General features: G+C 38.3%; 1 protein-coding gene across 1 annotated transcript; it reads right to left on the minus strand.

Moving 5' to 3' along the window:
* Positions 1 to 242: 242 nt before the first annotated feature.
* On the minus strand, positions 243 to 19,420 carry LOC18428080 (carboxypeptidase). Its single transcript, XM_006837121.4, has 2 exons — positions 19,042 to 19,420; positions 243 to 669 (listed from the first exon to the last, which is right to left on the minus strand). The coding sequence occupies exons 1-2, from the start codon at positions 19,313 to 19,315 to the stop codon at positions 515 to 517; spliced, it is 429 nt and encodes a 142-aa protein (XP_006837184.1). The 5' UTR covers positions 19,316 to 19,420; the 3' UTR covers positions 243 to 514.
* Positions 19,421 to 27,910: the final 8,490 nt, after the last annotated feature.

Raw genomic sequence — 27,910 nt, forward strand, 5'->3', positions numbered from 1 at the left:
CTAGACAATAGGAACTGAGATTTTGCAAAGAGTTATTTGAAATAGAATGTAATCAACTAGACATAATGTGTCTGCTGTAGCATTCACACGCAGAGCATCCACCATCAGTTACCATTGTCAACAGAGATAAATTGTGGCATCAATAAAAGCTCCTTCATCAACATTCCACTGCTCATCTCCACCATCCGTGTTGGGACAGATGGTGTACGGATACACTGTATACACATCACTTGTACTGAAAATTTTCTTTCAGAGAACTCTTGGAAGTCCTTATATATGCCAAAGCATACACATAATGTATGTACTATGCCTCATCTACACACAATATCTTTGGAAACATATGGCAGATGAAAAAGAGGAAGCTGGGGTTCTAAATCATATACAGGAGAAGAGCACCACATTGGTGAAAACACATCCATCATTACTCCCCAATCCACAATGTGATACATTACATACATTGATGCAAAAAATCACAGCTTTATGCTTGTGGTGAAAATAACAGGGTTACGGCATATTAATCATCATAAGATTGGTGTGGAGCGGCTGTGCACCCTGGATCAAATGGGTCTTCAGAACCACAACAATGCCAGTATTGTAAAACACGGCCTGAATCAGGGGTGCTCATGGTCCCCCCCTTGTGTACACTTTCAAATTTTCTCTTTGTTTCTCCTGAGTTATTGGAGGCGCGAGTTAACATGAAAAGCCAATACAACCTTATGAGTTTCAATAAGTTTAGTGTTTAAAGCACTCCTTGGCAGGTGGGTGGGTTTACATATGTGTGTGAGAGAGAGAGAGCTAAGATGGGAGAATGCTTAATGCATATTCGCTGCTACAATTTATTTAACAGGTCTGCCGCAAAACTGCCAGCTTTTAGCATAGTCATTTCTCTTTAATTTGAATAAACAACCAAAAAGAGAAAAGAAAAGATGAGTCCATAAGGATTTTTGGAAGCAGAGTCCAACTTCGTGGATTTCCTGTATGAAAACATGTAACGTATTAGCACCACACAAACAGAACAGATAGAAACCTCTCTAATGGTATAAACCCCTGTAGCCTTGGGATTTGAAGCTCCTAGTCCCTCAAGCTAGACTTTGGGTTCAGCTTCCAATCCACAACTTTGAGAGAGAGAGAGAGAGAGAGTTCACAGGTTTGAGCTCTTGACATGTGACATTATTTTGCAGTTGCGGTTATTTCTAAAATTTGACGAGAACCACTAGTGTCTACATTGAATCTTGATAAAGGTGAGAATGGCATGAAAAGCCAACCACAAGTTCCCCAATATTTTGAAGACATACGAAGTTCCCGAACTTCCTTCTAGCACAACCATTGTGCCCCTAAAGTGTATGGAAGTTTTAAGATTTGGAACTTGTTGGCAGGTGATGGACATGCCAACTTAAAACTAATTAAAAAAGGAAGATATCACAACCTCAATCTTAATAAAAAATGTATTATTGTCATGGCTAAGGGTCATATTTTACAACTTGAGGCCTCAGTGTTTCTTTTATAAAAAGGTAATGAACAAGAATAGCAAAAAGGCAAAAGATACTCCCTACAGGTGTCTTTCTTAATACTACTACTATAGGTGTTGCAAGAAATCAATGGGAACCTGATTATAAACATCTTTGATATTCATTTCTCATGTTAAATCTCTTGGTGAACAGTGGCCTTATTAAACAATTTCATATATCTGGTTTTTTGTTTGCTTTGTGCTTCAACGTGTGAATGTGAGTTTCCTTTAAAAGTTGCTGAATGCAGATTTTTGGACCATATTTCAGATCAAAATGGTTAGATTCTCTATGATCCTCATGCAAGAAAACTTGAAGTTGCTCAGAATAATGACTTCTATTAAGAGTACTATAACTGACTTAGCTCCTGCTATTAATGAACCTATCTCATACCCATTCTTTCAGGAAATTGAGGCAGATCTGTTGGAGACCTGTAGTAGAAGGTATCGATAAATTGCGCATCGACTAGAGTGTTTTATATGCTTTAAAGTTTCCTACACTCAGTGAAACCAGTTAAAAGTCTTGGACAGCAGCATCAGAAAACTTATATGCCCTCCACTTCATTTAGGTCACTTCATCGCACCTCTCATACGCTTGTTTCTACTATTCAGTTTATTTTGAACCTCTTGATACATCTTTTAGATGTCACTGCTCTGCTTTTCTTTCTTCCATTAATTATATTTCATTATTGTTCTTGTTGGAATTTGGTGGGCCCCACCCCTTTGTAGGTATGGGGGCTCTTTGGATATTTGGGTTGTTGACTAAATGGATAAAGAGAGAGAAATGGGGAGGAATATATTGGATTACTGAAGAATTCAAAATATCATGGGAAGGGGAGAGAGATGTTGTAGGGATCCCCACGTGACTTTTTCTCTCTATTCTCTTTAGCATTGGGAAACTTTGAGAGAGAGATTGCTACTCCAAGCAAGGACACTACAGATCCAGGTAAAGGCCCAAAGTGCACTTTCTATTCTTTTTTCTTTACAGTTTTTTACCTATATAGTTCCATTTATAAATAATTAAATATTTATCTAAATTATAAAATATTATACAGCTGCATGGTGAGTATTATATGAAAGTGAGACACCAAAGCTACAACGTCTCGCTATTCGAGTGTTGAGTCTTATATGTAGCTCATATGGTTGCGAATACAATTGGAGTACATTTGAGCATGTAAGTCCTTAATCTTTATTTCTTGGATTTTAATTTTCAATTTTCTAAAATCTAACTTATCTAAAGTGTAAAAGTAAAAACAGAAAAATAACACCTATTATTTTTGCTTGTTTCCTTGTTTTGTACCACAAATCCATACCAAAAAAAGAAATAGGTTGGAGCAGAAAAAGTTGAATGATTTGTTTATGTGTGATATAACGAGCGGGCTTAGGGAGAGGTATCAAAAACGCATGGACCTCAACTCAATTCGATTGTATGAACCTGATGTTGATTGCACAAGTGAGTGAACCATGGATCCACAAGTAGAACATGTGTTTGAGGATGAGGATGAGGATCTTACTTGGCTTGATGCCGAACTAGCCACAAGGGTTAATGAAGAAGTACATCGTAACACTTGAGCATAAGAGATAGAACTGGGTCCAATCACACATCCGCACCAGAGATCGAGGAGGAGGAGGCTAACTCAGAGGAGATCGAGGAAGAACAATATGTGGAGGCTGAGGATGATAGTGATGATGATGATGCATATGGAGATTCTCTAGATAATTTGCATGATTAAGATATGAGATTTAGAGTCACAAGACTTGAGAAATGATGATGATTTGTCTGGACTATTAATCTCTTTAATTCTTCATAGACTTTTAGTTTGTAACTTTAAAGTTTGTAGTTGCAAATTTGTGATTATAGTTGCTGAATGTTTATGAAGTTAGTTCAAGTTTTTAGTTTCTATTTTCTACTGTCTTCTATGATCTATCAGCGATAGTAGATACATAATCTCTGACAGTTGATACTTTTGGAGTTAATGAATAAATTAAATATCTACTATCGCATAAATCACCTCCATATCTCATAGCCCTTTGGCTGTTCCATGTATATCTCTTCCTCCATATTCTCATTAAGGAACAATGTCTTAACGTCCATTTGGTAAAGTTTCAAGTCCAAATGCTCTACAATGGCAAGTATGAGGTGATTGATGCTATTCTCACGACCGGTAGTCCACACCCTTAGCCTAGGTGAACCCTTTTGCCACTAATTGGGCTTTGTACTTGTCTATAGTTCCATCGGCCTTTCTCTTAATTTTTAGAACCCACTTGTCCCTGATGGCCTTTCTACCAGGAGGAAGATCCACAAGTTCCCAGACTCAGTTCTTCTCTATAGATCCAATCTCTTCATCCATTGTGGCAACCCACTTGCTTACATTAAACGAACTCAATGCTTCCTGATTCATCCTCATCAATGGAGATGTAGGTTAGACCTTCCCCTTTGATCTCAAAATGTCTCTGGGGAACTCTACCACATGCACTTCTACGTGGTTTAGGAATGAGTGGTGGTTCACTCCCACTATCCTCAATGTCCATGGGAATACTTCTATTGTCATCTAGTAGTGGAGGAATTTCCTCACCACTCTTCGTATGAGCACCAGCCATCTCATATAGGTTTAGTGTCAACCTAGACCTTTTCTTGCTAAGGAACTTGTCTCAATAAAGTCCACATCGCAGGATTCGACCTTTTTCAAGCCACCCTCTTCAGATTCGTAACATAGGACATACCCTTTTGAGTTGTTAGGATATCTAATGAAAATACACTTAGTGAACCGCTTATCTGTTTTATTGGTCAACTGAGCTGGTATATGCACCAACCCAGTTGACTCCCATGAGCACAAGTGTGATAGGTCAGGCTTTCTATCGGTCCACAACTCATAAGGGGTTTTGAGTACTGACTTCGAAGGCATCCCATTTAGGATGTACACAATGGTCAACAAAGCATTTCCCCAAAAAGTCACTGGGAGATTCTCTTGTGCCATCATGGACCTCAGCATGTCCATTAGGGTACGATTCTTTCTCTCTGCAACACCATTTTGCAGCAGAATATAGGATATCATTTCCTGCTTGTGAATCCCATGATCTTCACAAAGTTTTCTAAACAGCTCAAAAGTGTACTCGCACACCCTGTTAGCTCTGAGAACCTTAATCATCTTCCCTAACTGGTTCTCAACATCCCACTTAAATCTGCTTAAGATTTATGTGAGATCAAGTACAAATAACCATAGCGCGAGTAATCATCAATAAAATTGATGAAGTACTGGCCTTCACATTAAAGAGACCACATATATCAGAGTACATGATTTCTAAGGGTTCTTTTGATATTTGAGCTTTAAGGAATGGTTTCCTAGTAGATTTTCCATTAGACAAGGTAGGTTTACTTTGGTTAATTACCCCAAAAGCCCTTCTTTGACTTATCTTGTCATCCTATATTTACTAATGTGACCTAATTTTGCATTCCATAACATAAAATCATCATCATGCAAAGTGGAATAAGAAAAAGAGGGCAGGAATGAATCATAAATAAGAATAAATGAATAACTAAAGGAATAATCCAAATCCAAAGTAAATAATCCATCATGAAGAAAACTACCAAAAACGTATCCATTCTTGAGTTTAATTTTGAACCCTATTATCTAAACAAGAAATCAAGTGTCCTTCTAAAGAGAGCTTGGCTACTGAGAGTAGTCTCCACCTCATCCCAAGAATGTAGAGTACATCATGAAGAAACATGGTTTAACCAGATTGAAACTCCAAACGATAAGTCCCCACCCCCACCACAGCTTCTGAGGCGTTGTTTCCCATGGATATCTTCACACCTCCCACTAGAACTTAGTGAAGCTGCACGAACTCGCCTTCATCCCTCACTATGCATTACGTTGCTCTTGAATCCACCATCCAACCATTAGACAATGCATGATCAACTAGCACCTATGTGCACATATTAACAAAAACAATGGAATGATCGGTTCATACCTTTTTCGACTCATGAGCGAAATTGTTGGTTTTCCCGCAGTTGAACCACGTCAAGGCTGATTTGTCCCTTGAGCGCTCTTGCCATGCTTGCACTTGCGCTTAGTATCCTCAGCTGCCACTTCCTCTTTCTCGAGAGGAGCTTTCCCCTTCGGCTTGCCTAAAGATTTCTTACTACGATTAGGCTTTCCTTGAAAAGCGAGAATGGCAACACCGCTATCACTAGCAGAGCGGCGTTCCACCTCAAGCTCCAGATGGTGAGATAGATTGCAAATGTCTTTAACATTCTCATCATGCGTCATCATTACCTTCATCTGCTCCCAAGAAGTAGGGAGTGAACGAAGCACAGCCAAAATCTGTTGCTCTTCACTCGAAACATTACCATCAGCGCTCGGGTCACGAATCAATTGACATTTTCCTCAAATGCTCCGGCATGGAGACATTTGGCGGCATTTTATATGTTTCAAATGGCATCATGAATGCTCACTTCCTAATAGCTGAGGCACTAGCAAACTGAAGTTCCAAAGCATTCCACATTTCCCTTGCCGTCGAATAACTCTTAAACTGCCCAATCAGGTTTGTGCATACTACTTGGCATGGTAAAGCATGATCCCTTTTGAACCAATTCTGATAAGCTTCCATGTCACGACGTGCCTGGCCATTCGTGCCATCTTCAGGGGGGTTCATACTAGTGGTCCAATGTTCCAGTAACGCTTTCTCATCATGTAGCCACTGGATCTTCCTATATCACATGGCATAATTATTACCATCTAATTTTTCCCCTCTAAAGCCTCTAAAGAGGTTCGCAATCACATTTTTAGAGGCCATAACAGTCACAACACGTGAAGAAAGGAGGAAAAACACAACAAATGTCATGAATAAGGGTCTATTCACACACACGCACATTCACATACATGTATCATTGTTTTCAACACTTGCTTGAGTCTTCAAGAATTAACAAGTCATTCTTCCAAAAGGACCCCAAACGAAAATTTCGTGCAGCCATAATGGGGCCAAGGCTAGCAATCAGGATCGGGTCAAATGTAGAGATCAAGGCCTTTGACTCTCGTCATCAAGAAAGAGTTTGCATCCTAGATGTAAAAACCCACATGAAAAGCCGCAAAGAGATTGCAGTCAATATCCAAAAAGACATGCAATCACATTACGTATGCATTATCGACATCAATCACAACCACAAGATACCCCAAAAACGAATATATAATAAAGCTAGGGCCAAAAACGAATATTTTTGGTTGCGTTCCTCTTTGCAGGCTAGCCCAAAACCATACTAGGTTTGCCAAAAACAGACATTCGAGCGCAAAGTTATGGCCCTCGGAAGTTTTGAGGATGCACTGAAACAGTGCATAGTAGTGGGCGCACCAAGAACATGTGAGCCAGGGCAGCACAATAAAAGAGTGTGGTTGTGGGTGCACATCAACAGTACGGCCTCAAAGGCAGGGACAGAGGCCTCACAGTCTTTTGGCAAGGCAGCGGCATCACCAATCATAGTAAGGCCACGGCCACACAGTCTGGTAGTGCTGCTACGACCTCATATGTAGCAGTGCAGCGTCAGGGGGAAAGAAGCCGCATAGTATAATGGTGCCCCTGCTGTCTCACATAAATATATAAGGCCACAGGCGCACATTGATTGTGCGGCTACGCTGGGTCCCATTTTGAGGCCACACTTTCTAGTGTACGCCTGCGACCGCACCAGAAAACGTGCAGCCTCAGATGGTTGTATAGGCATTGCGGCCTCGCACATGCAAGTGCCCACACATGCACAAGCCCGCACATGGCTGAACGTTCGCAGTGTTCCCTGGCAGCAAGCCCGGCCGGCAGTCCATGCTGCTGGGTGTGCATCGCGCAGGTCCATTACGCAGGACCTGCCAAGTCCACACCAGGCACGTCACATGGCTACACCCCCGTGGGCATGTGTGGCCACCAGCCCATGCTGCCTGCATGCACTGCGCAAATCCATTGCACAACCACTATGGAAGAACTACGCGGGTGCACGCCAGGCACATGACCTGGCGGCACCCTAAGTGTACATGCACGACGGTCCACACGCTATCACATGGACTGCTGCGGTGGTCCCTTGCGCAGAACCACCACCGGTCCAAAGCAAGCACAACGTCCTATTTAGGCTGCTTGCGCGAGCCCTGCACACCCAAATAGCGCCCATGCATGCACAACACCCCAGAAACAATGGCAACACCCGCAAAGGCCTAACTACATCCAAAAAATCCCAAAAAAGCACAAACACAAAACCGAAAACAATTAGAAAGTGTCATTTTCTGTGTTTTCGTGTATCAACCGTACTATTTATCAGATCCGAAGGCATATTTCTACTATAACAGCTCTGATACCAAAGTTGAAAATTGAGATGAACCCAGATAGGTCATGGAAACACAAAAGGAAAGGACTGAACAGAGATCACGTAGCTTTTTGGATACTCCTGTGCAGCTTATATGACCTTTTTTAGTTTCCTCCTCCTCGTAAGCATCTCCTCCGATTTGAGAGTTTGATGATGCAACCCTAGGCCCAATCTCAATTACTAGAACTGAGAGTACAACATACAGAGTTCAAGTCCCCGAGCCATTTGATGGAGTAGCTCGAGAGATCTCACTGTTTGATCTACGGAGGTCTATTTGGGACTGACTTAGAGAGAAAAAATGCTCTATGGGGGAAAGGAGAAAAAAAAAAAAAGGAGAGAGAAAGAGGCGTGTGAGGGGATCTCTACAACATCTCTCTTTCCCCCCCTTTTGGTCCCCCTTTTCAAGGGATCAACAACCACTTCCCATGATATGTTGGATTCTTTCGTTATTCAAAATATTTATCCATGTTTCTCTCTCCTTATCCATTTAGTCAACAGCCCAAATATCCAAATAACCCTCATCACCCATCTAACATGCATCGGGGATGTTCCGATTAGTTATTTGGTACGACCCTGGGGTGCATCGGATGCAACGGGATGCATGTTTATGACTGAACTAAATCCTACATAGTGTGAATTTGATGTAAATCGTAGAAGTTTATACAATTTACGTTGTGGTATGTGACTCATACCACACGTGCTTAGCAAGAACATTAATACCAATAGAGGTAGAGGTGTATAGGATGATACATGTTCCCTATTACACCGTGCAAGATAAAGCCGATCATGTAGTGACCCTGAGTGCCTTTATTGACCATGTGACTATATTAAGAAGAGGAGGCTTTAGCATGTATGATTCTGTTGGGTAAGGGCAAAGCTAGAAAAGCAATCAAGTTAAAATGGAATAATTGTAGGGCTAGGGGAAGACCATTGGCATCACATTCCCATTAATACCTAGAGAGATTCGTGTATTTTATAATGTTCATCAGATGTACAGCGACTTAAAGTTTTTACCTAAATGTTCTTTTGCAAAATGTTTTTGAAAACTATAATAATATAAGGGTGTGGTTTCCATATGGTTGCAACCTTAAATAATCCAACTAAGGCGCACCTTCAAATTTTATCATAATATATAATTTTGATGTAAAATATTCTTAAGATTATCTCAAATCTATTTTCATCTAATTCTAAAATTTTGAACTCCAAAAATGGTTAAAATCAAGCAGATCTATAAACATATGAAAATCTTGAAAATAGACAGTCTAGATAATGTGGTGTAAGATGCACTATTTCTAGAACTCAAAATCCTTTTTTTTCATAGTCATACATCTTGATGTCAAGATGATCAATTAGATGGCTTTTCAATATTAAAACAACCTTTTCCAATGGATTTTTGAGGTGCATCAGTAGTTCTATATTTTAAGGTTGCAACCCTATATAAACTTTTTCCATAATATAATATAATATTTTGCAAATGGATTTCTTGGGATGCATGAGAACTACGTTTTGTTAGATGAGTGGAGTGGGAGTACAAGGGGTTGAATAGTTCCTAAGCTTAGAGAGCTCATGATCGATTAGTTGAGATACTCAAAGGGGGTGTAGGGCAGGCTGGCATTTTTTTTTTTAGAGAGAGGACGATGTTCCATGTTAGTTTTTTATGGAAAACTTAATATGGCTCTCATATGTAGAAGAGTGGATTTTGGTGGGGCCTGCCCTTTTGTTGGTGGGAGGGCTTTTTGGATATGGGTTGTTAACTAAATGGATAAAGAGAGAGAAACGGGAAGAAATATTTTGGATTACTAAGGAACTCAAAATATCATAGGAAGTTGTTGTTGACTGCTTAGAAAGGGGGGACCACTTTTATAAAAGGGGTGTAGAGAGAGATGTTGTAGAGATCCCCTCATGTGACTCTCTCTCTCTTATCTTTTGTTTTCTCTCTTTTCTCCCACAGAGTATTTTCTCTGTTTAAAAATTCAGTTTGAAATAGACCTCACCATATACTAAATGGTAAGATCTCTGAAGCCACTCCATCAAACGGCTCAGGGACTTGAACTGTGTATACAATATTCTCAGTTCTAGTGATTGCAAGTGGGCCTAGGGTTGCGACATCAAACTCTCAAAATTGGACGAGACGAGCGTGAAAAGGAAGAAAATCCAAAAAGTACGTATAAGCCACACAGGACGATCCGAAAAGGTATGTCCGTATGTGATTTCTATCCCGTCTTTTCTTTTTATGTTTCCGCTGCCTTTCTGGGTTCATCCTAGATACCAACAGTTCTACCTAAAGAGAAGCTGCCAAACTGCAAGGGACACTATACAAGAAGAATTTAAACCAATACAACACAATCATACCTGCCATCTAGTAGTTAAACTTCCTATTAATAAGACTCCTACCAATTGCAAGTAGATTTATAAGGTGAGGATTAATGCGTATTGTACTATGAACTATCAACATATTGCCATCATCCTCAACTTGTTGGCAAAGACCATGAGATAGATTCTAATCTTGGTTGTCCAAAAGGCCAAGGAACATATTTGGGAGCAGGAGTAGTAAACAGAAAATAAATAATTACCATGAAGAATCACTAACAGGTCATTGTGGGATTGAGAATGCTATTCAAGTGCAAGGTACTTGTATTTGGGAGTTTGAAATTAGTTAAACAGTTTCAGATCTTACAGCCATCTGTGTTTTACTAACCATTGTTTTTCAATGGTAGAATCTCTATTAGATGGAAGCTAAGAATATATTCTGAACAGTGACTCGTACACAATAATTCTCACTTAGCCTCTTACTTTTTTTATTGTGAACTTACACTTATTTAGATTAATGCCCGAAATGTAGCTCAAAGAAAGCACCATACAGACTAAACAAGCATTGCTTCCTTTGTTGAGCGATGTGTCTTTGCATTGAAGGAAGGGGGGTATATGGTGTATGATTGATTCCTCCCTGTTCATTTGACTCAAGTAATAAGATAAGCATACATGTGTTTAGATGGATGTGACAGTGTCATTAGTGGTAGCAGGACCACAATGACTTCACACGTTATGAACATTTTAAATTAGATGAAGGAATGAAGGATGTGAAACATATATCATATATTTTGGTATATAAGTCTTATGAGATATTGGTCATAAACATTATTGACAACACTATTCGTACAAAAAGATTATATTTCAGTTCTTTTTGGACCTTGAGTGTCTCAAAAGGATCACAAGAAAACCTAGACATAAATCCAATTCATTTCGTCAACTAGGTTCCAAATCGAGAATGGGAAGGCACTATTACTATGTTAATTGAGTCAAACATGAATTTCATTAATTTAGAGGAAGGGATTACACATGTTAGGTCTAAGAAGGGCGAGGACCTTAAACTTTCCCTTAACCTGTCCCATGCCTAAGTAAAAGGGCTAGGTTGTGTTAGATAGGAGGCCAATGTGGAATGTAGGAATGCTTACAGGTAAAAGTATGGAGTTAGTGAATACAATGAGATGAATGAGAATAAATATAGCTTGTCTACAGAAAACTAAATGAAAAAGAGAAAAAGCTAAAGAAATAGATAAGTATAAACTTTGGTATACAGAAAAAGATAAAAATAGAAATGGCATAAGCATAATAGTAAACAAAGATTTAAAAGATAAAGTAGTTAATGTTAAGAGAATAGGTGATAGGCTCCTAATAATTAAATTAGTAATATGGGAAAAGATAATTAACGTAATTAGTGCGAAAGTACTACAAGTAAGATTAGAGGATAGAATTAAGAGACAACTTTGGGAGGAAATGGATGGAATAGTTCAAGACATACTAAATGGAGAAAGGACCTTTTTAGGAAAAGACTTAAATGGTCATGTAGGAAAGGATAGTAGAGGATATGAAAGGGTACATGGGTGATATGGGTTTGGGGAAATAAATAAGATTGGTGAGGTTGTTTTAGATTTTGCTATGGCCAACGACCTAGCAATAGTAAACACTTATTTTAAAAGCGAGATGAACATTTAATAACCTATAAAAGTGGATCACATAAAGCCAGATAGACTTGTTCCTAGATAAGAAGGTCGATCGACCATCATGTAAAGATTGCAAGGTTATTCCAGGAGAGAGTTTGTCTACCAAATATAGGCTCGTGGTTATGGACGTCTACATAAAGACAAAAGAGAAGAGATGAAATTAATAGGTGTCCAAGAACTAGGTGGTGGAATTTAAAAAGTGACAAAATAGACAAAATAGATAAATTAGTTAAAGAAGAAAAATAGAACTCTGAACATGAGGTCAATGTTATGTGGAATGAGATGGTTGTTTGTATTAAGAAAATGGCAAAAGAAGTTTTAGAAGAATCTAGAAGTTTTAGAAGAATCAGAAGAAATTTTGATAAGGAAACTTGGTGGTGGAGTGATGAGGTTCAGAAGGCCATTAGTGAAAAACGATTATGTTATAAAACTTGGCAGTGTAATAGAAATGATCAAACTTTAGATGAATATCAAAATGCTAAGAAAAATGTTATGCAAATAGTAATGCTAAACATAAGGCATATAATAATCTATACAGTAAACTGGGAACAAAAAAGGTGAAAAAGATGTCTTCAAATTAGCAAAAATGAGAGAGAAAAAGTGTAAGGATCTAGACCATATTAAATGCATTAAGAATAATGATCACAGAGTCTTGGTGAAGGATGAAGAGGTCAATGAAAGGTGAAGAGTTTATTTTCAAAAACTATTAAATGACGAACACAAAGGGAACATAGCGGTAGAAGGAATCGTTGGCATAGATGAGGGAGGAGGTCATAGATACATTCATAGGATAAGAATATCGAAAGTGAAAGAAGCTTTGAAAAGAATGAAGGTAGGAAAGGCTCTAGGATCAGATGGTATCTTGATATAAGTTTGGAAGTGCATGGGGGAGATTGGTATTGACTAGCTGATCAAGTTGTGCAACAACGTGTTGAGAACAAAGAAAATGCTAGACGAATGAAGGAAAAGTATTGTGGTACATATTTACAAGAACACAGGAGACGTACATAATTGTGCAAATTATTGAGGGATCAAACTTATGAGCCACCCTATGAAGCTCTGGGAGCGAGTGCTTGAGCAACAACTAAGGCATGAAACGGGTGTATCAGAAAACCAATTCAGTTTTATGCCAAGGAGGTCAACAATTGAGGCTATTTTCCTACTTAGAAAACCGATTGAGAAGTTTACAGTGAAGGGAAAAGATTTAGACATGCAAAGCTTATGATAGATTACCTTGAGATTTGATTTGGTAGGTGTTAAAAAAGAAAGGAATCTCCACACTACATCGACTTGGTGAGAGATATGTACGATGGAGCACTAACTAATGTACGAACAACTAGTAGAGAGACAAGTGAGTTTTCAATGTCACTAGGTCTACATCAATGGTCAACGTTGAGCGTATACCTTTTGGTCTTAGTAATGGACGACTTAACTAGGCACCTAAAAGATGAGATACCGTGGTGCATGTTGTTCGCAGAGGACATAGTTTTGATCGATGAGACCCTAAATGGCGTCAACACAAAGCTATAACTAATCTAAAGGTTTTAAAATTAGTCAGACTAAGACAGAGAATATGTAATGTAAGTTTAGTAATAATATGAGAATGACGAGGAAGTAGTTAAGATTGACGGCGAGAAAATATCAAAATATCTTGGGTTGATAATCCAAAAAAATTGAGAGATTGAGGAAGATGTCGCATATAAAATTAGAGCTAAGTGGGCAATGTGGAGTGCAACCGAAATTTTATGTGATTGCCGCATGCCAATGAAACTGAAGGGCAAGTTCTATAGGACAGCTGTGAGACCAGCTTTGTTTTGTGGGGCAAAATGTTGGACAGTCAAAAAACAATATATCCATAGAATGAGTGTACCGAAGATGAGGATGTTGAGATAGATTAGTAGCAAGACAAGAAGGAGTAGAATTCGAAACGAATACATTCAGGAAAATTTAGGTGTGGCACCAATAGGTGATAAGATGAGAGAGTAGACTTAGCTGGGTTGGTCATGTGTGGCGCAGTCCCAGTACAACACCTACCAGGATGTTCGAGCTAGTTCAAATAAAAAATGGAAGGCTCAAAAAGGGTAAGGGGTAGGCTCAAAAGAACATGGTTGGAAGTAGTGAGAAAAGACATGGGGACTTATGGCCTCATTGAAGGTATGGCCCTTGATAGAGCAGAATGGAGGACCAGAATTTGTGTATGGCCCTTAATAAAGCAGAATGGTGGACCAGAATTTGTGTAGCTGACCTCAATTAGTTCCGAAAAAGGCTTTGACGATGATGATTACCAGTGTTTCAAAAAGCGCTAGCTGGCACCCAAGCAGCCGTGGGGGTCCAGGCCGCCCAACTCTTAGGCGGGCGCTCAGTTGAAAAAAAAAGATAGAATTTTGATACAAATGTGGAGAATTTTGATATTATAACCACAAATATTAGAAATTTGATAATCTACCCATAATCCTTATTTAATATTTCCATGAATGAGGAATTGAGGAGAAGTCGAGAAGAGAATTTTGATAATCCATTAGACCATAATCCATATTTTCATACAATGCTAAAACAGTAAAACCATACAAGCATACAGCGATAGTCTGATACATACAAAGTTAGATAGTAGAAACTAGAAATAAAAAAAAGAAAATATATAGAAATTCAAAAAATATACAGTTTAGGACACAATAGTCAACACTCAACACTCAACAGTCAACACCAAGAGTCAAGCACTCAAGCGTCTTCAACTCTTCATTTTTCAGTCATCATCATCATCATCAGAAAGAGTAGGGTAAACATCATCATATGCAGCAGATTCGAGGCCATCATCGTCAGAGTCATCTCCCTCTTCAATATAACACTCGTCCTCCTCTGTTTCTTCTGAATCTGGATCTTCCTCCTCCTTTTCTTCTACCTCCCTCTTAATATGTATAGATGAGGCCCTAGGTGTCTTGGCTGCTCTACCCTTTTCTATCTTTTTGTGCTTCTCTGAACGTAAATATTGTATAATCTCCTCCTTCGTGGCCTCAGGAACATTATTACACGGGACAACATACCCCTTAATACCGGCAAGGTGTTTTTGAATTGGTAAAAATACCCCCATTAGTATCATTTTCACAATAATTACATTTAATACGATTTTTGTCATTCGGATTCGGGTTATAACTATACTTCCAACCCGAATCACCACTTCTAGAAGAACCTGGAGAAGATATTTCCATAAAACAAGGCTCATTTTCATCCTTTTCTGGTTCTTCTAAATTCATAAGTTGTATAATCTCATCCCGAATAGCTTCATGAACTTTTTTACAAGAAGCCACCCTTTAATACCAGTAAGGTGTTTCTTGAATCGGTTAATACCCCCATTGGTATCTTTTTCACAACAATTACACCTTATACAATTTTCTTCATTTGGTTTTGAGTTATGACCATACTTCCAACTCGGATCCCTTCTTCTAGCAGAACCAGAAATAGATCTATTCAAATGACAAGGATTTCGTTCTTTTTTTGTTTTACAGAACTCATATATTGCTTAATCTCCTATCTGATAGCTTCAGGAACATTTTTACAAGGAGCATCATCCCCCTTAATACCGGCAAGATGTTTCTTAAAAGGTTTATTCCCCCTTTTGTATCTTTTTCACAATAATTGCATCTAATGCAATTTTTGTCATTGGGATTCGGGTTATATCCATATTTCCAACCCGGATCTCTACTTTGACTAGATCCTGAAAAAGACATCTCAAAATAAAACAAGCAATCTAAAAAATAAAGTTTTGCACTTACTTTGATTGCTCGAACTCCAAACTTCCACCTTTGAGATGTTTTCTGGTGCTAAAACATTAAAAAACACCCTCTAATAGGATTAAAAAACTCCAAAACAAAATCTAATCTACCTGGGGGATGTTTGGATCCATTTTTCGTAACTTTGAAAAACACTTTGATCTAATGAAAATCACAAAATCTAGTTTATTTGAGGGTTTTCTCTCCCTAAAATGGGTTCTTGTGGGTTTAGGTTTCAAATTAACCTAAAACCCACCCTTAAAAGCTTTTAGTTTTCAAAAAAACTCAATAGAATAAAAAAAAAAAACCATTTTTGCCTCTGGATAAGACACAGGCCCTGAGTGGGCACTGGGAGCCTACCTAGGCGGGTGCCGTACCGCCTAGGCAGCCTCCTAGGCGGGTGCCGTACCACCTAGGCGGCCGCCCAGGGACCACCCCTACTTTTGCCGCCTAGGCACTGGGCGGTCTGCTTTTTGAAACACTGATGATTACACATGTTATATATGATAATACATTATTATTCTTCTGAAAAGTACAACAAAATATTATTATGAAACAATAAATCTCCTAATGGAGACTATAAAAGTGCAACACTATCTTATCACAAAAATACTCCAATTAACACATATATAGAATTGCAAAACTACTCCAAAAAATGAATAGGAGATGAAGAAGAGGAACATGTGCAGAGAATGTATTTATTAGCTACAGAATACTGAAATATGATCCCAAGTTAAAGCAAATGAGAATACTTAGCTTCAGTTCCCTTAGAGACAAGCGCACAATTGAGAAAGGAAACAATGAAAAAAAACAGAATGACAAAAAACAACTTTTCTTTTATACTTAATTTTGTCATGTAGGAAGACATTAAGATGCTTTAAGAAGCCATCATGCACATATTGGAACACATAACACAATCACAATTTGGCGAAATGGATAAAATTTTCCAAAGCATATGTGGAGTGATCATGTAGTAACATAAGTTACAAATACATTATTTTCTATCCCTTCCAACAATTCCCTAGTTCGAGTTTGAAAAAAGAAGTCTCATCCAATCAGGATGGTCATTCTAATGATTGAACTTGCCCAAGAAGACTCTCAAGGATGGAGGACCTCTTTTAAACCATGATATTTGAAGAACAAGTGAAAGCAGTAAATTATGAATTTCAATGAGAGACTACGGTTGACCAACCCAAGCTTCCTTAAATCAATGTAGTGAAGAATTTCAATAATCAAAGTTGAGATGATCAAATACCATGCATAGTATACATGCGCATATCGAGCAAAGAACCAAGGATAAAATGAGAATCATATTTGCAACCATATGTTCTTAGGAGAGATTAATAAGTTTGATTTCCCAAAAATATTTCAAACCTTGAAAGGAAATCGCAAAGGTGTCTAGGACAGAAGTTCCTCTACCTTGATAAACAATATATATGGATGAAAGAGACTCACTGGTCTTTCTCTAAAAGTTGCACCATCACATTGGAAAATCCTTCTCCCGATTGCATACCAGATATAACCTCGCAGGAATGTCAAATCTTGTTCCCTACGAGTCCCTTTTAAATGGGGTTATAAAATTGGCTGCGAGTTTGCAAACATATATGAAGCACCAAAGTGCAAGGATTTCATACTCTCTTAGCAAATGCAGTCTGTCTTCTTTTCTTGTTTAAGCGTGGAACATGATACAAATTTGCAGGGTTCCTTCTGAGTGCCCTGATTCACCTCATTCCAGGTATACCATAAAAATGGAGCTTTTATGGGTGATTTTGATTGCCAGCTGACCATTCAAACATGCATTTTGGAGGTCCATATTTCACGGTCGGTGGAACAGGCTTCTTGTGGAACTGCTCCAATACAACTTCCATCGAAAGGCACCCCAAAGGCTTCAATGTAAGAACATTAAATTCATCAACAATGCATCTTTTAGTGGTCACCCACTGCATGAATTCTGGCTCAAAAGGATCAAATGAAATTGCCAAGACGCTTAGCTAGCAATGAAGTTCAGTTGTAAAAGCATATCTTCTTAAGCTTTCAGCCATTAAACATAAAAGCTTCCCTTCTCGATGGCAGAAAGAAAGCCCCAAACTTCAAGCTGAATAGCTTTGAGTCACCGGTACAAGATTTTAATCGTGTGTGGTAGCATCCAATTCTTTTAATTCCTGGCTATAATGAGTGAAGGAGACATGAATAAGTTTGGTGGTGGTGGGGGGGGGGTTTCGGGTGGTTCACCCCTGGATTTGATAAGGCTACATTTCCACAACTCACCCAAATCCATCACGTATGGTTCGCTTTTACCGATGCTCATTTTCAACACTGCAACTATAAAAGCTTGGGCACTAGATTTAAGAAAGGTGTCACTTGGGTGACAAGAGAAGACCCTCTTATTCATTCGCATTTGTCACAGTTTTTCCTAAGGCTGTCTTAACTCTAAACCTAGGGCCTGTTTTTGTACTGGATTTGATCCACCTAACAACCGTTAATCAACTCATAGATAAATGGTGTAACCAATATTTGTTAAAGAAAAAACGAAAAAGTTTATTGAGAGCCGAGGCTCTAAACAATCGAGTTAGAGCCCACTACAAAAATTTCACTAGAAGAGGTTGTTTTGATGCCTAAATATCCTCAAATTGATAATCTAAACATCAATATGCATGGACATGAGAAAAAAATGAATTTCAAGTTTTAGAAATAGTACATATTGTAACTATTTTTTGGACCGTCAATTTTTAAGATTTTTAAGTTTTCATAGATCTGCTCAATCTACACTATTTTTGAAGCTTTAAATTTCATAATTAAAGATGGAAATATATTTGAAGGCTATCACAAAGATTTCCTGTATTCACCCATGAAAAAATGACAACTAAAACTCTTCAACCATTAAAATAATCACAACTTCCAACAAAATAGAAAATCAAAATTGAGAACTTAAAACCAAAATGAGTGTAATAAAACAACGGTAGCAGCCCATTCATCATAAGAGGAAAAAAATGAACGAAAGTTGCACTAATGACAGAACAAAAACATGTATTAGGAGAAACGAATCCCTATAAGCCAAAAAAAGTCAACAAATTATGTACCACAAATTGTTTCATGAACACCATTAGAACGACTGTAAAACTGCAGAATAACATACCATGGACATATAACTTGCAACGAAGCTTTTTTTTATTTTCTGGTAAGTCCCACTCAAATTCAAGGCAAACTACCGATGGATTACAATTAATAAACCAACATACAAGGAGACTCTTTTCTGATAATACTGAACATAGTTACTTAAGAATGCTATAACATATAAAACTATTGCCCCAACTACCAGGAGATGCTAAGTCCTCTGAAAACTGACAGAGAAACAATCACAAATTGCAAATTTTAATTATGCAGGCAAGCTATAAAAAGGGAGAGATGGGGCATAGGTATTACCTCCAAAATGTGCAGTGTGAAAACGGCAAGCACGAGAGTGGTTGCGGGATGGATCAAATTGGGATTTACACTGCCTGCAAGTCATTAGGTTTAAACCCACTGCTCCATTGTTGACCTCACCGCACCTCACCGCACTGCAACTGCGCCATGGCCTCTCAGCTGAGGTCACTACAGGTAGAACGCTAAGCAGATGGCATGGTTGGGGTCTGGGAGAGAATGGAAGAGCAGAGGCAACAGTTGGTGCAACTGCTTTAGATGAAAGCTCCAACCACATGCTTTGCGGTCTGATGAGAGAGAAAGTCGAAGAAAGAGCGAGCGAGAGGGGTTTCAAAGCACGCAATCAAAATCCCACTCTCACTCAAGCATCGTCCTATCCAGTGCAGGAAAAATCACTAACCGCTTGGTTAAATTGGATCCACCCACTTACCGGTTTGGGTTTTGGTGGATGGGCCGGGTATTTGAAAAAATATTAATTTTTTTTATAAAGTCTCAAAAAAATTAAGATTTTGTTTGGAATGTATTTTAAATTTTTTTTTTGTTTATCATTTTGGCTTAGATTTAAAAATGTTTTGGTATTTTTTATTTCTAAAATTTTCAAAAAATACCTGTAGACATGATTCTTTAAAACCTATTTTTTAATTAATTTTCAACTTTATTTGGAGGTGTTTCGTTTTATCATTTTTTAATTTGATGGTCTGGGACTTGCCCATTGGACCGGTTGAACCGCTTCTAACCCATGCCCCGTTAACCATTCCGATTTTTTCAATTTTTCTTAAACTGGTCCTATCTCTCGTTTTCCACAATCGCACAATACGCCCTCTCTCGCAAAGATGATGCCCCACACACAATATCCTTCTCTCTCTAGGATTTACCTCGCACTCTCGCTCTCTACTTCTCACAAACCTCATTGGAATGCCCCACCTTGTCCTCGTACCAATGCCTTAAACAATATTCTATTTATAGACCTAGGACGCGATAAACATTAGCCTACACGCACATCTATCACTACTACTCACATCAATTAATTCAATAGATGATAACTTTTATGAATGAAGTCATGAAAATTAATAGGAAAGAAGTTAAAAATATAATTGTTGGGAAAATATGGTCCAACGAACGAAGTGGAAGCAAAATAATCAATCGAGAACTAAGTATCATATTCGAATGCTTGCAAAACAATTTTGGTGAACGAATATGGAAACGAATGATCAACTCAGATAGGCACGTCCGACAACTACTAGAGCTACCGAAATTTATTCCAAACCGCAAATCCCGAACAAAGTGAAAGTTCACAAATATTCCAACAAGTGCGACTAAGGACCAATCCGAGCTCGACTCTCACGCACAACTCTATCTCTCAAGGTTGTTTTTATCTTTAGAACTTGAATGAAAGATATATTGTACTCACACACTCTCTCTCAATAAGAGCTCTCATACCTCTCGCACCTTTCTCGTGTGCGTTGTTGTGTGTAGAGACCTCTACCCCTCCCCTTTTTATAATGAGAGAAATTGTCATTTGATTCATGTGGGAGTAACCTTCTCATGAATGGGCATCCTTATGGTGCATAATGAATGTCATTCATGAGAGGGTGACCCCCTCATGAAGAGATGCAACATCTCCCTACCTCCTTTTATGTAGTAACATAAGTTAAACGTGAAGGGGTATGGTCCAATTGGATATACCCTCACACTAGGGATGTACCATCATGTTTACATTTCCCACTCGTCTCTTATGTGGGAGGGATACATGCCCAAATAAGAGTTGTCGTTTGTTATCGCAACGTACATATTCTTTCACACAAAGGGAAAATATGGTGAGTGACCTACTGGAGCAAACATTCTGTTAGAGAGAACCATACCAAGTTTCCAACTAACTGGCACGAAACACCTCATCTCTCCAATACCTGCAAAACAAAAACTACTCCACCTACCCTAGACCCGATTTGATCGCATCGGTTTAAGTTTTCAAATAATCCCTCATGAGCCCATTCGTATATAATTACTTTCAATGCATGCATAATGTGTAATGTTTTCTTGTGGTATCAAAACATAGCGTGATATAAATTGTATTCTTTTACAATATACATTATTCTACTCTGACCCCGACTATTGTCTCAGCAATGTCCTAGACGAGTCTCATACTTGACCTGAGGAGTACATGCCAAAGTGAATGATCGAAGTAAAATTTCCTAATGCAGTTTAAAGTCTATGAGGGCATCATGGGTCACTTACTTATTAGCTTCGCATAGTGGCAAAAATGAACTTGATCATCTATTTTCCACACGAGTTGGTGTTTTGTTCACTAATGTAACACGTGTGGTATGAATCACATGTTATGGTGGATCACATCAAATGTGCGTCGGAATCCACACCATGCAATTTATAGTCTTTTCGCAACCATGCAACAGGTCGCCACCTAGCGCCCCATAGTCACATCCATGCGTCAACTTGAACATTCCTGATGTTCATCCCTGGCTACTTACAGGATACATGATCTTCGGGATGTAAATTTGAATTGATCATGTCAATTCCTTTATGGAATCTCATCTCGAACCATTGGTTTATGCGATATATACACCATGTGTATATTTAATCCTTCAATATCCTAAATATTGAGGGTAGCTCATGCAAGTAGTGATTTTTGATCTGCCGATGAATTAAATGATAATCTCACACTATTGTGCGCCCGTGTGTATTAAAATGCACAGACCATCCATTATAATATAAAATAACATTCATATTTAATTATAATAGAGTATCAATATCCTATAGTGTAACATAAACTGATAGGGTCCTGCGGCCCATAGTTATTACATGAGTTAGATGTACGGCCCTGACAATTACCTTAGTCAAGGAATCCGTCACCATTTTAGTTGTACGAATATGAGTTAACATCATTTGTCTATATGCAACAATACCTCGAATATAGTAATATCTAACATCAATATGTTTTGACTTTCCATGATACTTTGGGTCTTTTGCAAAAGCAAGTGCCGCTGTATTATCATAAAATACAGTGACAGGCTCATTACCAGTCGCAACAACACCCAAGTTCCTTAGGAATCTTCTCAACCATATGGCTTCTTATACTGCTTCATTATAAGCATTGTATTCAGACTCCATAGTGGAGAGAGCGACACACAACTGCTTCTTATTACATCATGAGACTGTGTCGCCTCCTAGCAAAAAGATATAACCTAAAGTCGATTTATGTTTATCTAGGTCTGCTAGCAATCAACATCACTATATCCCCGTAACTGCAAAACGGTTCCTTGGAAACATAGCATCTGATTCGAGGTTCCCCAAAGGTATCGAAAAATCCTCTTCACTTCTTGCCAATGACCTTGTCATGGATTACTCTGGTATCGACTAATGAGACCCATCACATAGGCAATATCTGGACGTGTGCAGAGCATCGCGTACATCAAACTATCAACTGCACTTGCATATAGAACGCGTGACATTTTGTTCCTCTTAGCTTTTGTATGAAGACACATGTCAAGACTTATAGTATGTCATTTCTCAACTGGATATCTACGGGTTTCGAGTCTTGTATACGAATTGCTCAAAAATCCTTTGGATAAATGTTTCTTGTGACATAGTAAGAAACCATTGAGAGGGATTTCGATGTATCTTAACACCAAGGATGTAACTCGCATCACCATCATTCATCTCAAATTTGGAGGACAATCACTCTTTCAATGCAACAAGTTGCTCTAGATCATTCACAGCTAATAAAATATCGTCAACATACAAATACAGTATCTGAATGTTTTTCTTATACTTCTTAGTGTATACACAATGGTCTTCTTGAAGCATTTCAAAACCATACGTCATTATAGTCTTATGGAATTTGATATATCAATGTCTTGATGACTGTTTGAGACCATATATGGACTTCTTGAATTTGCACACTTTGCGCTCAAGGTCAGATGTTACAAACCTTTAGGTTGCTCTATATAGATCTTTTATATCAAGTTACCACTAAGAAAGGCAGTCTTCATATCCATTTGGAAGAGTTCCAGGTCCATATGTGTGAAGATTGCTAAGATTAAGTGAATCGAGGTCATTCTCACCACCGGGGACAATGTCTTATCGTAGTCCACTCCCTCAATTTGGATGAACCATTTCGTCACTAAGCAGGTTTTATACTTATCTATAGTTTCATCTACCTTCCTCTTGATTTTCAAGACCCACTTGTTTCCAATTGATCTTCTATGAGGTGGCAGATTCACAAGTTCCCAGACTTGATTGTGCTCCATAAAACTAAGCTCGTCTTTCATAGCAGACATCCATTGATTCATAGCAGGAGAATTCAAGACATCTTTGAATGAGCTAGACTCATCAGCATCAAGTGAAATGCATGTGAGACCCTCTACTTCGAAGTGCCTACGAGGACCTTTCCCATATTGACTTCTTCGAAGTTCGACCTACGATTCAGTATCAATAGGTGTCTTTAGCATGGTTAGTGACTCAATATGAGTCATATGTTCATTCTCAACCAGTAGCTCACTCCCACTATCATTGACAATCATGAGAAAAATCCCACTATTATCGTCACGTAAAGGAAGTATCTAAATGTCTGTCGGAGCTTCAGGCTCTTCAAACATACGAGGCCGCTTCCTATTAGAGAATTTCATCTCTATAAAATCTACAGCGTGAGATTCTATTTCCTTCATCCCGCCACCATCACGTTCTTGAAAGAACACATATTCCTTCAAGTACTTAGAATATCTAACAAAAATGAACTTGAGAGACTGCCTATCTAGTTTCCTTGTCAATAGAGAAGGGAAGTGAACATGGGTAGCTGACCCCCAAGGATGTAAATGAGAAAGATCTGGCTTTCTACCTATCCATAACTCATAAGGGGTGTTGTGAATGAATTTTGATGACACTTTGTTTAGGATATACATAACAATAAGAAGTGCATCTTCTCAAAATGATATTAGGAGGTTGGCGTGAGCCATCATAGACCTCACCATGTACAATAAAGTACGATTCCTTCTTTCTGTAACACTATTTTGCTGCGGAGTGCAGGACATCGTCTTTTGTCTTCAGATTCCCTTATTCTCATAAAGCTTCTTAAATGGATCAGATAAGTATTCTCGCCCTCGATCAATGCGAAGAACCTTAATTCTTCTGTTCAACTGATTTTCAACCTCTAGCATAAAACAATGAAAGCAATCTATTGCTTACGATTAATGCGAGATTAGGTATACATACCCGTAGCGAGAATAATCATCGATAAGTATGATAAAATAAAGGGAACCGTTATGGGCCCTCTCATTAAATGGACCACAAATGTCGGAATGTATTACATCTTGAAGATCAGTTGCTCTCTTTGCTTTAGAAAATGGCTTTGTAGTTGATTTTTCAGCTATAGATGGTTCACAGATAGGCAGTCTTATTTTGGATAAAGGCAATAATCCTTCTTTGGTAATCAGATTATCCTATCTTTTCCTATATGGGTAAGCTTAGCATGCCGCATTATGGAGTTGTCTGTACTAAAAGAGGTGGAAAAAAATGACGATGTCATATAGGTAGAAGGAAGTGAAAAATGAACATCATCATTATCCAAAATAAACGAGTTATTCATAATCTGGCCATAACAGTGAAAACCATTTGGAAATGTAAATGTAACATAATTAAGCATAAAACTGATAAAGCAATCATCTTTAACTAGACATAGAACTGAAAGCAAACTTTTTCTCATTCCGAAAGCATAGAGGACGTCATGGAGAAGAAGGGTCCGTCCAGTTCAAAAATGGAGTTAGTAAGTTCCAACTCCTAGCACATCCTTTGATGCACAATTCCCCATAAAGATCTCCTGACTTCCAACTAGCAAAGTTTGGAGCTCAACGAATCATTTTCGATCCCTTGCTATATGCCTTGTCGTTCTTGAATCCATAATCCACCTAGTAAATTGTGAATGAGCAACAAGCACCTATGTGCAAATATTTACATAGCTAGAGAAATTAGTTCGTACCTTTCTAGGTTCATGACATTTGCGTGCATATCGACCATTCTTATCGCAATTGTAGTAAGTTATTTTAGATTTGTCTCTTGTGCATCTCCTGCGTCTATGCATGACCTTTTTCTTTTCTTCAACCTCTTGTTTAGGTTGCTCCTTTTTTTGAGGTACCTCATTCCTAAACTTACCTCGAGGCTTGCTTGATTGGGCAACTAGAGCGGTCCAGCTCCAGAAGATAAGCAGAACCAATCCTCTATCTCAAGGTGATGAAAAAGCTAGGAAAAAGTTGTTACAACTTCATTATGCAGCATCAATGACTTTATGTTTTCCCAAGATATTCTAAGAGACCTAAGCAAGCTGAGCATATGTTACTCATGACTAAGTTTGTTTCCAGCTGCCTCTAGGTCACGTATCATTTGAAACATTTTTCGGACATGATCTAAGATTGACACATTTGAAGGAATTTTGTATGTCTCAAAAGCCATAGATAAAGCTCGTAACCAAGCAGCGGAAGTGTCAGCATACTTCTGCTGAAGCGCATCCCACATGACCTTCGCTGTGGTGAATCCCTCAAATTCACGAATGAAGTCATCAACTATAGCAATTAGCAAAGTAAAGCGAGTGCTACGGTTAGCATTGTCCCATGCCTCATACTCACGAATAAGTTCTTCAACAGCACTTTGTTCAGGCTTTTGCTTAATGGTAGTTAGGTGTTCAAGTGTACCTTGCTCATTTAGAAGTATTGTATTTTCCTATGCCACAGAGGAAAATTATTCACATTCAACTTTTCACCTAGAGTGAGATCTACGATCACATTTTAGAAGCTATTTTAAGTCAAAACAACAAAATTGCACCAATTAATATGGATGTTTCATGGTTTGTTTGATCCATGATTGCACTTATATTATCATTTTTACACTGTTAATTGTCTAGCTACTTGAAAAAAAAAAAACTTGACCCTTAAAAGTCTTGGTAAGAAAATTTCACGTGGCCACATTGAACTCTTGCTTGTAATCAATACCAAGTTTCTTTCTTGGATCTAGCATCTCAAATACCTCACAATTTGCAAGCTGTGCATCTTCCTAGATGCACTCCCACAAAAACAAATGCTCTTTTATGCAGCCTTAAAATGCCAAAAAAAAGAGAGTAGGGCCCACCATGCACGGCTTAGCATATGAGGCCTATCAAGATTAATTAGCTATGATGCTCATAGTTTAGGATGCCTCAATTTGCATAGCCCATGCATAAGGCCAACATGACTATGTGGTCGGTACATAAGGTTACATAGTGCACATGCCTATGGTCTTAATATAATCATCATGTACACTTTGCAACATCATAGGCCAACTATAGCCAAGCCTTCACAAGTAAGGCTGGAACGATAATGCAGGCACAATTGGGAACCCGGTTCCATGATGGCTTTGATACCAATGTTGAGAAAATACGGTCCAACGATAGAAACAGAAGCAAAATAATCAATCGGGAGCCAAACATAATACCTGAGTGCTCACAAAATATTTTTGGTGAACGAATGTGGAGAGGAATGATCAACTCACGTAGGCACGTTCGACAACTACTAGAGCTACCGAAATCTATTCCACACCGCAAATCCCGTGCGAGGTGGAATTGAGGAGCAATCTGTGCTCGACTCTCACGCACAACTCTATCTCTCAGGACTGGTTCTATCATTAAAACTTGAATGGGAGATGGATTGTACTCACACACTTTGTCTCTCTCAATGGGAGCTCTCACACCTCTCACACATTTCGTCGTGTGTGTGTTGTTGTGTATAGAGACCTCCATCCCTCCTCTTTTTATAATGAGAGAAAAAGTCATCTCATTCATGTGGGAGTAACCTCATAATGAATGGGCAGCCTTATGGTGCATCGTGCATGTCATTTATTGGAGGGTAACTTCTTTACGAAGAGATGCAACCTCTCCACACCTCTCTTTATATAGTAACATAAGTCAAACATGAAGGGGTGTGGTCCACTTGGGTGTACCCTCACACTAGGGATGCACCCTTATGTCTACAAGAACAAATTAATAATCAGAGTCACTCTTTGATAATGATCACTACAAGTCTGACTTTATAGAATTTGATCAATCATTTTTCTTATGGTTAAGGTAGAGAACTGAACCACGAATTCTTTTTCTTCACTGTCAATCAAATTATTGTTTGCGACCCAAGATTTTATTTTCCCATCAATCCAATCATTGTTCACGTTGTTTTGCTTTTTATCAATGAATAGATCTCTTTAATTGTACGACTTATGTCTTATTTTTATCAAAAGAGTGATTGGATCGGGTATATGATACTTATGAGATTAATGATATTGATGAGAATGATATTCAAATCTTTTTGTAGGACCGCCACCCAAGAACACGTTGCAACAAGAAAACAAAATTACGTATTTCTTCCAGAGAATTTCCTAATTGTTCACAAGCAACTAGAAAAAGATGCTTTAAACCAGAATAGTTCAGTTCAGGTGGACGATAATTCTCCAAAAGTTTTCACAACTCCATCATGTTGTTATTGACCAAACCAAATGAAAGAAACTTCCATCTTCTTGATTAAAACTAGATTCTGGTAATTAGTAATGGTCCTTGAATCAAGCCTTTATTCACAACTTTAAAACTAGATTCTAGTAATTAGTAATGGTCCTTGAATCAAGCCTTTATTCACAACTATTTTTGTTTGAATCAAATTCATAATTTTTCAAATTGTGTAATCCCCAACTATAGATATTGGAATTCGACCCAAATCTTTGGTCCAATTTCTCTTTCTTTCCCTTGAAATCATACTTTTCCTTGGCATATGAAATCCCTATTTTTCCCAATGATACATGTCGGATCCGAGGTATCCTTGAATCAAGTCTTTATTCGCAGCTATTTTTG

This window comes from Amborella trichopoda, chromosome 13 (assembly GCF_054954075.1).
Source record: "Amborella trichopoda isolate Santa Cruz 75 chromosome 13, AtrichopodaSantaCruz75HAP2 v2.0, whole genome shotgun sequence".
NCBI lineage: Eukaryota > Viridiplantae > Streptophyta > Magnoliopsida > Amborellales > Amborellaceae > Amborella > Amborella trichopoda.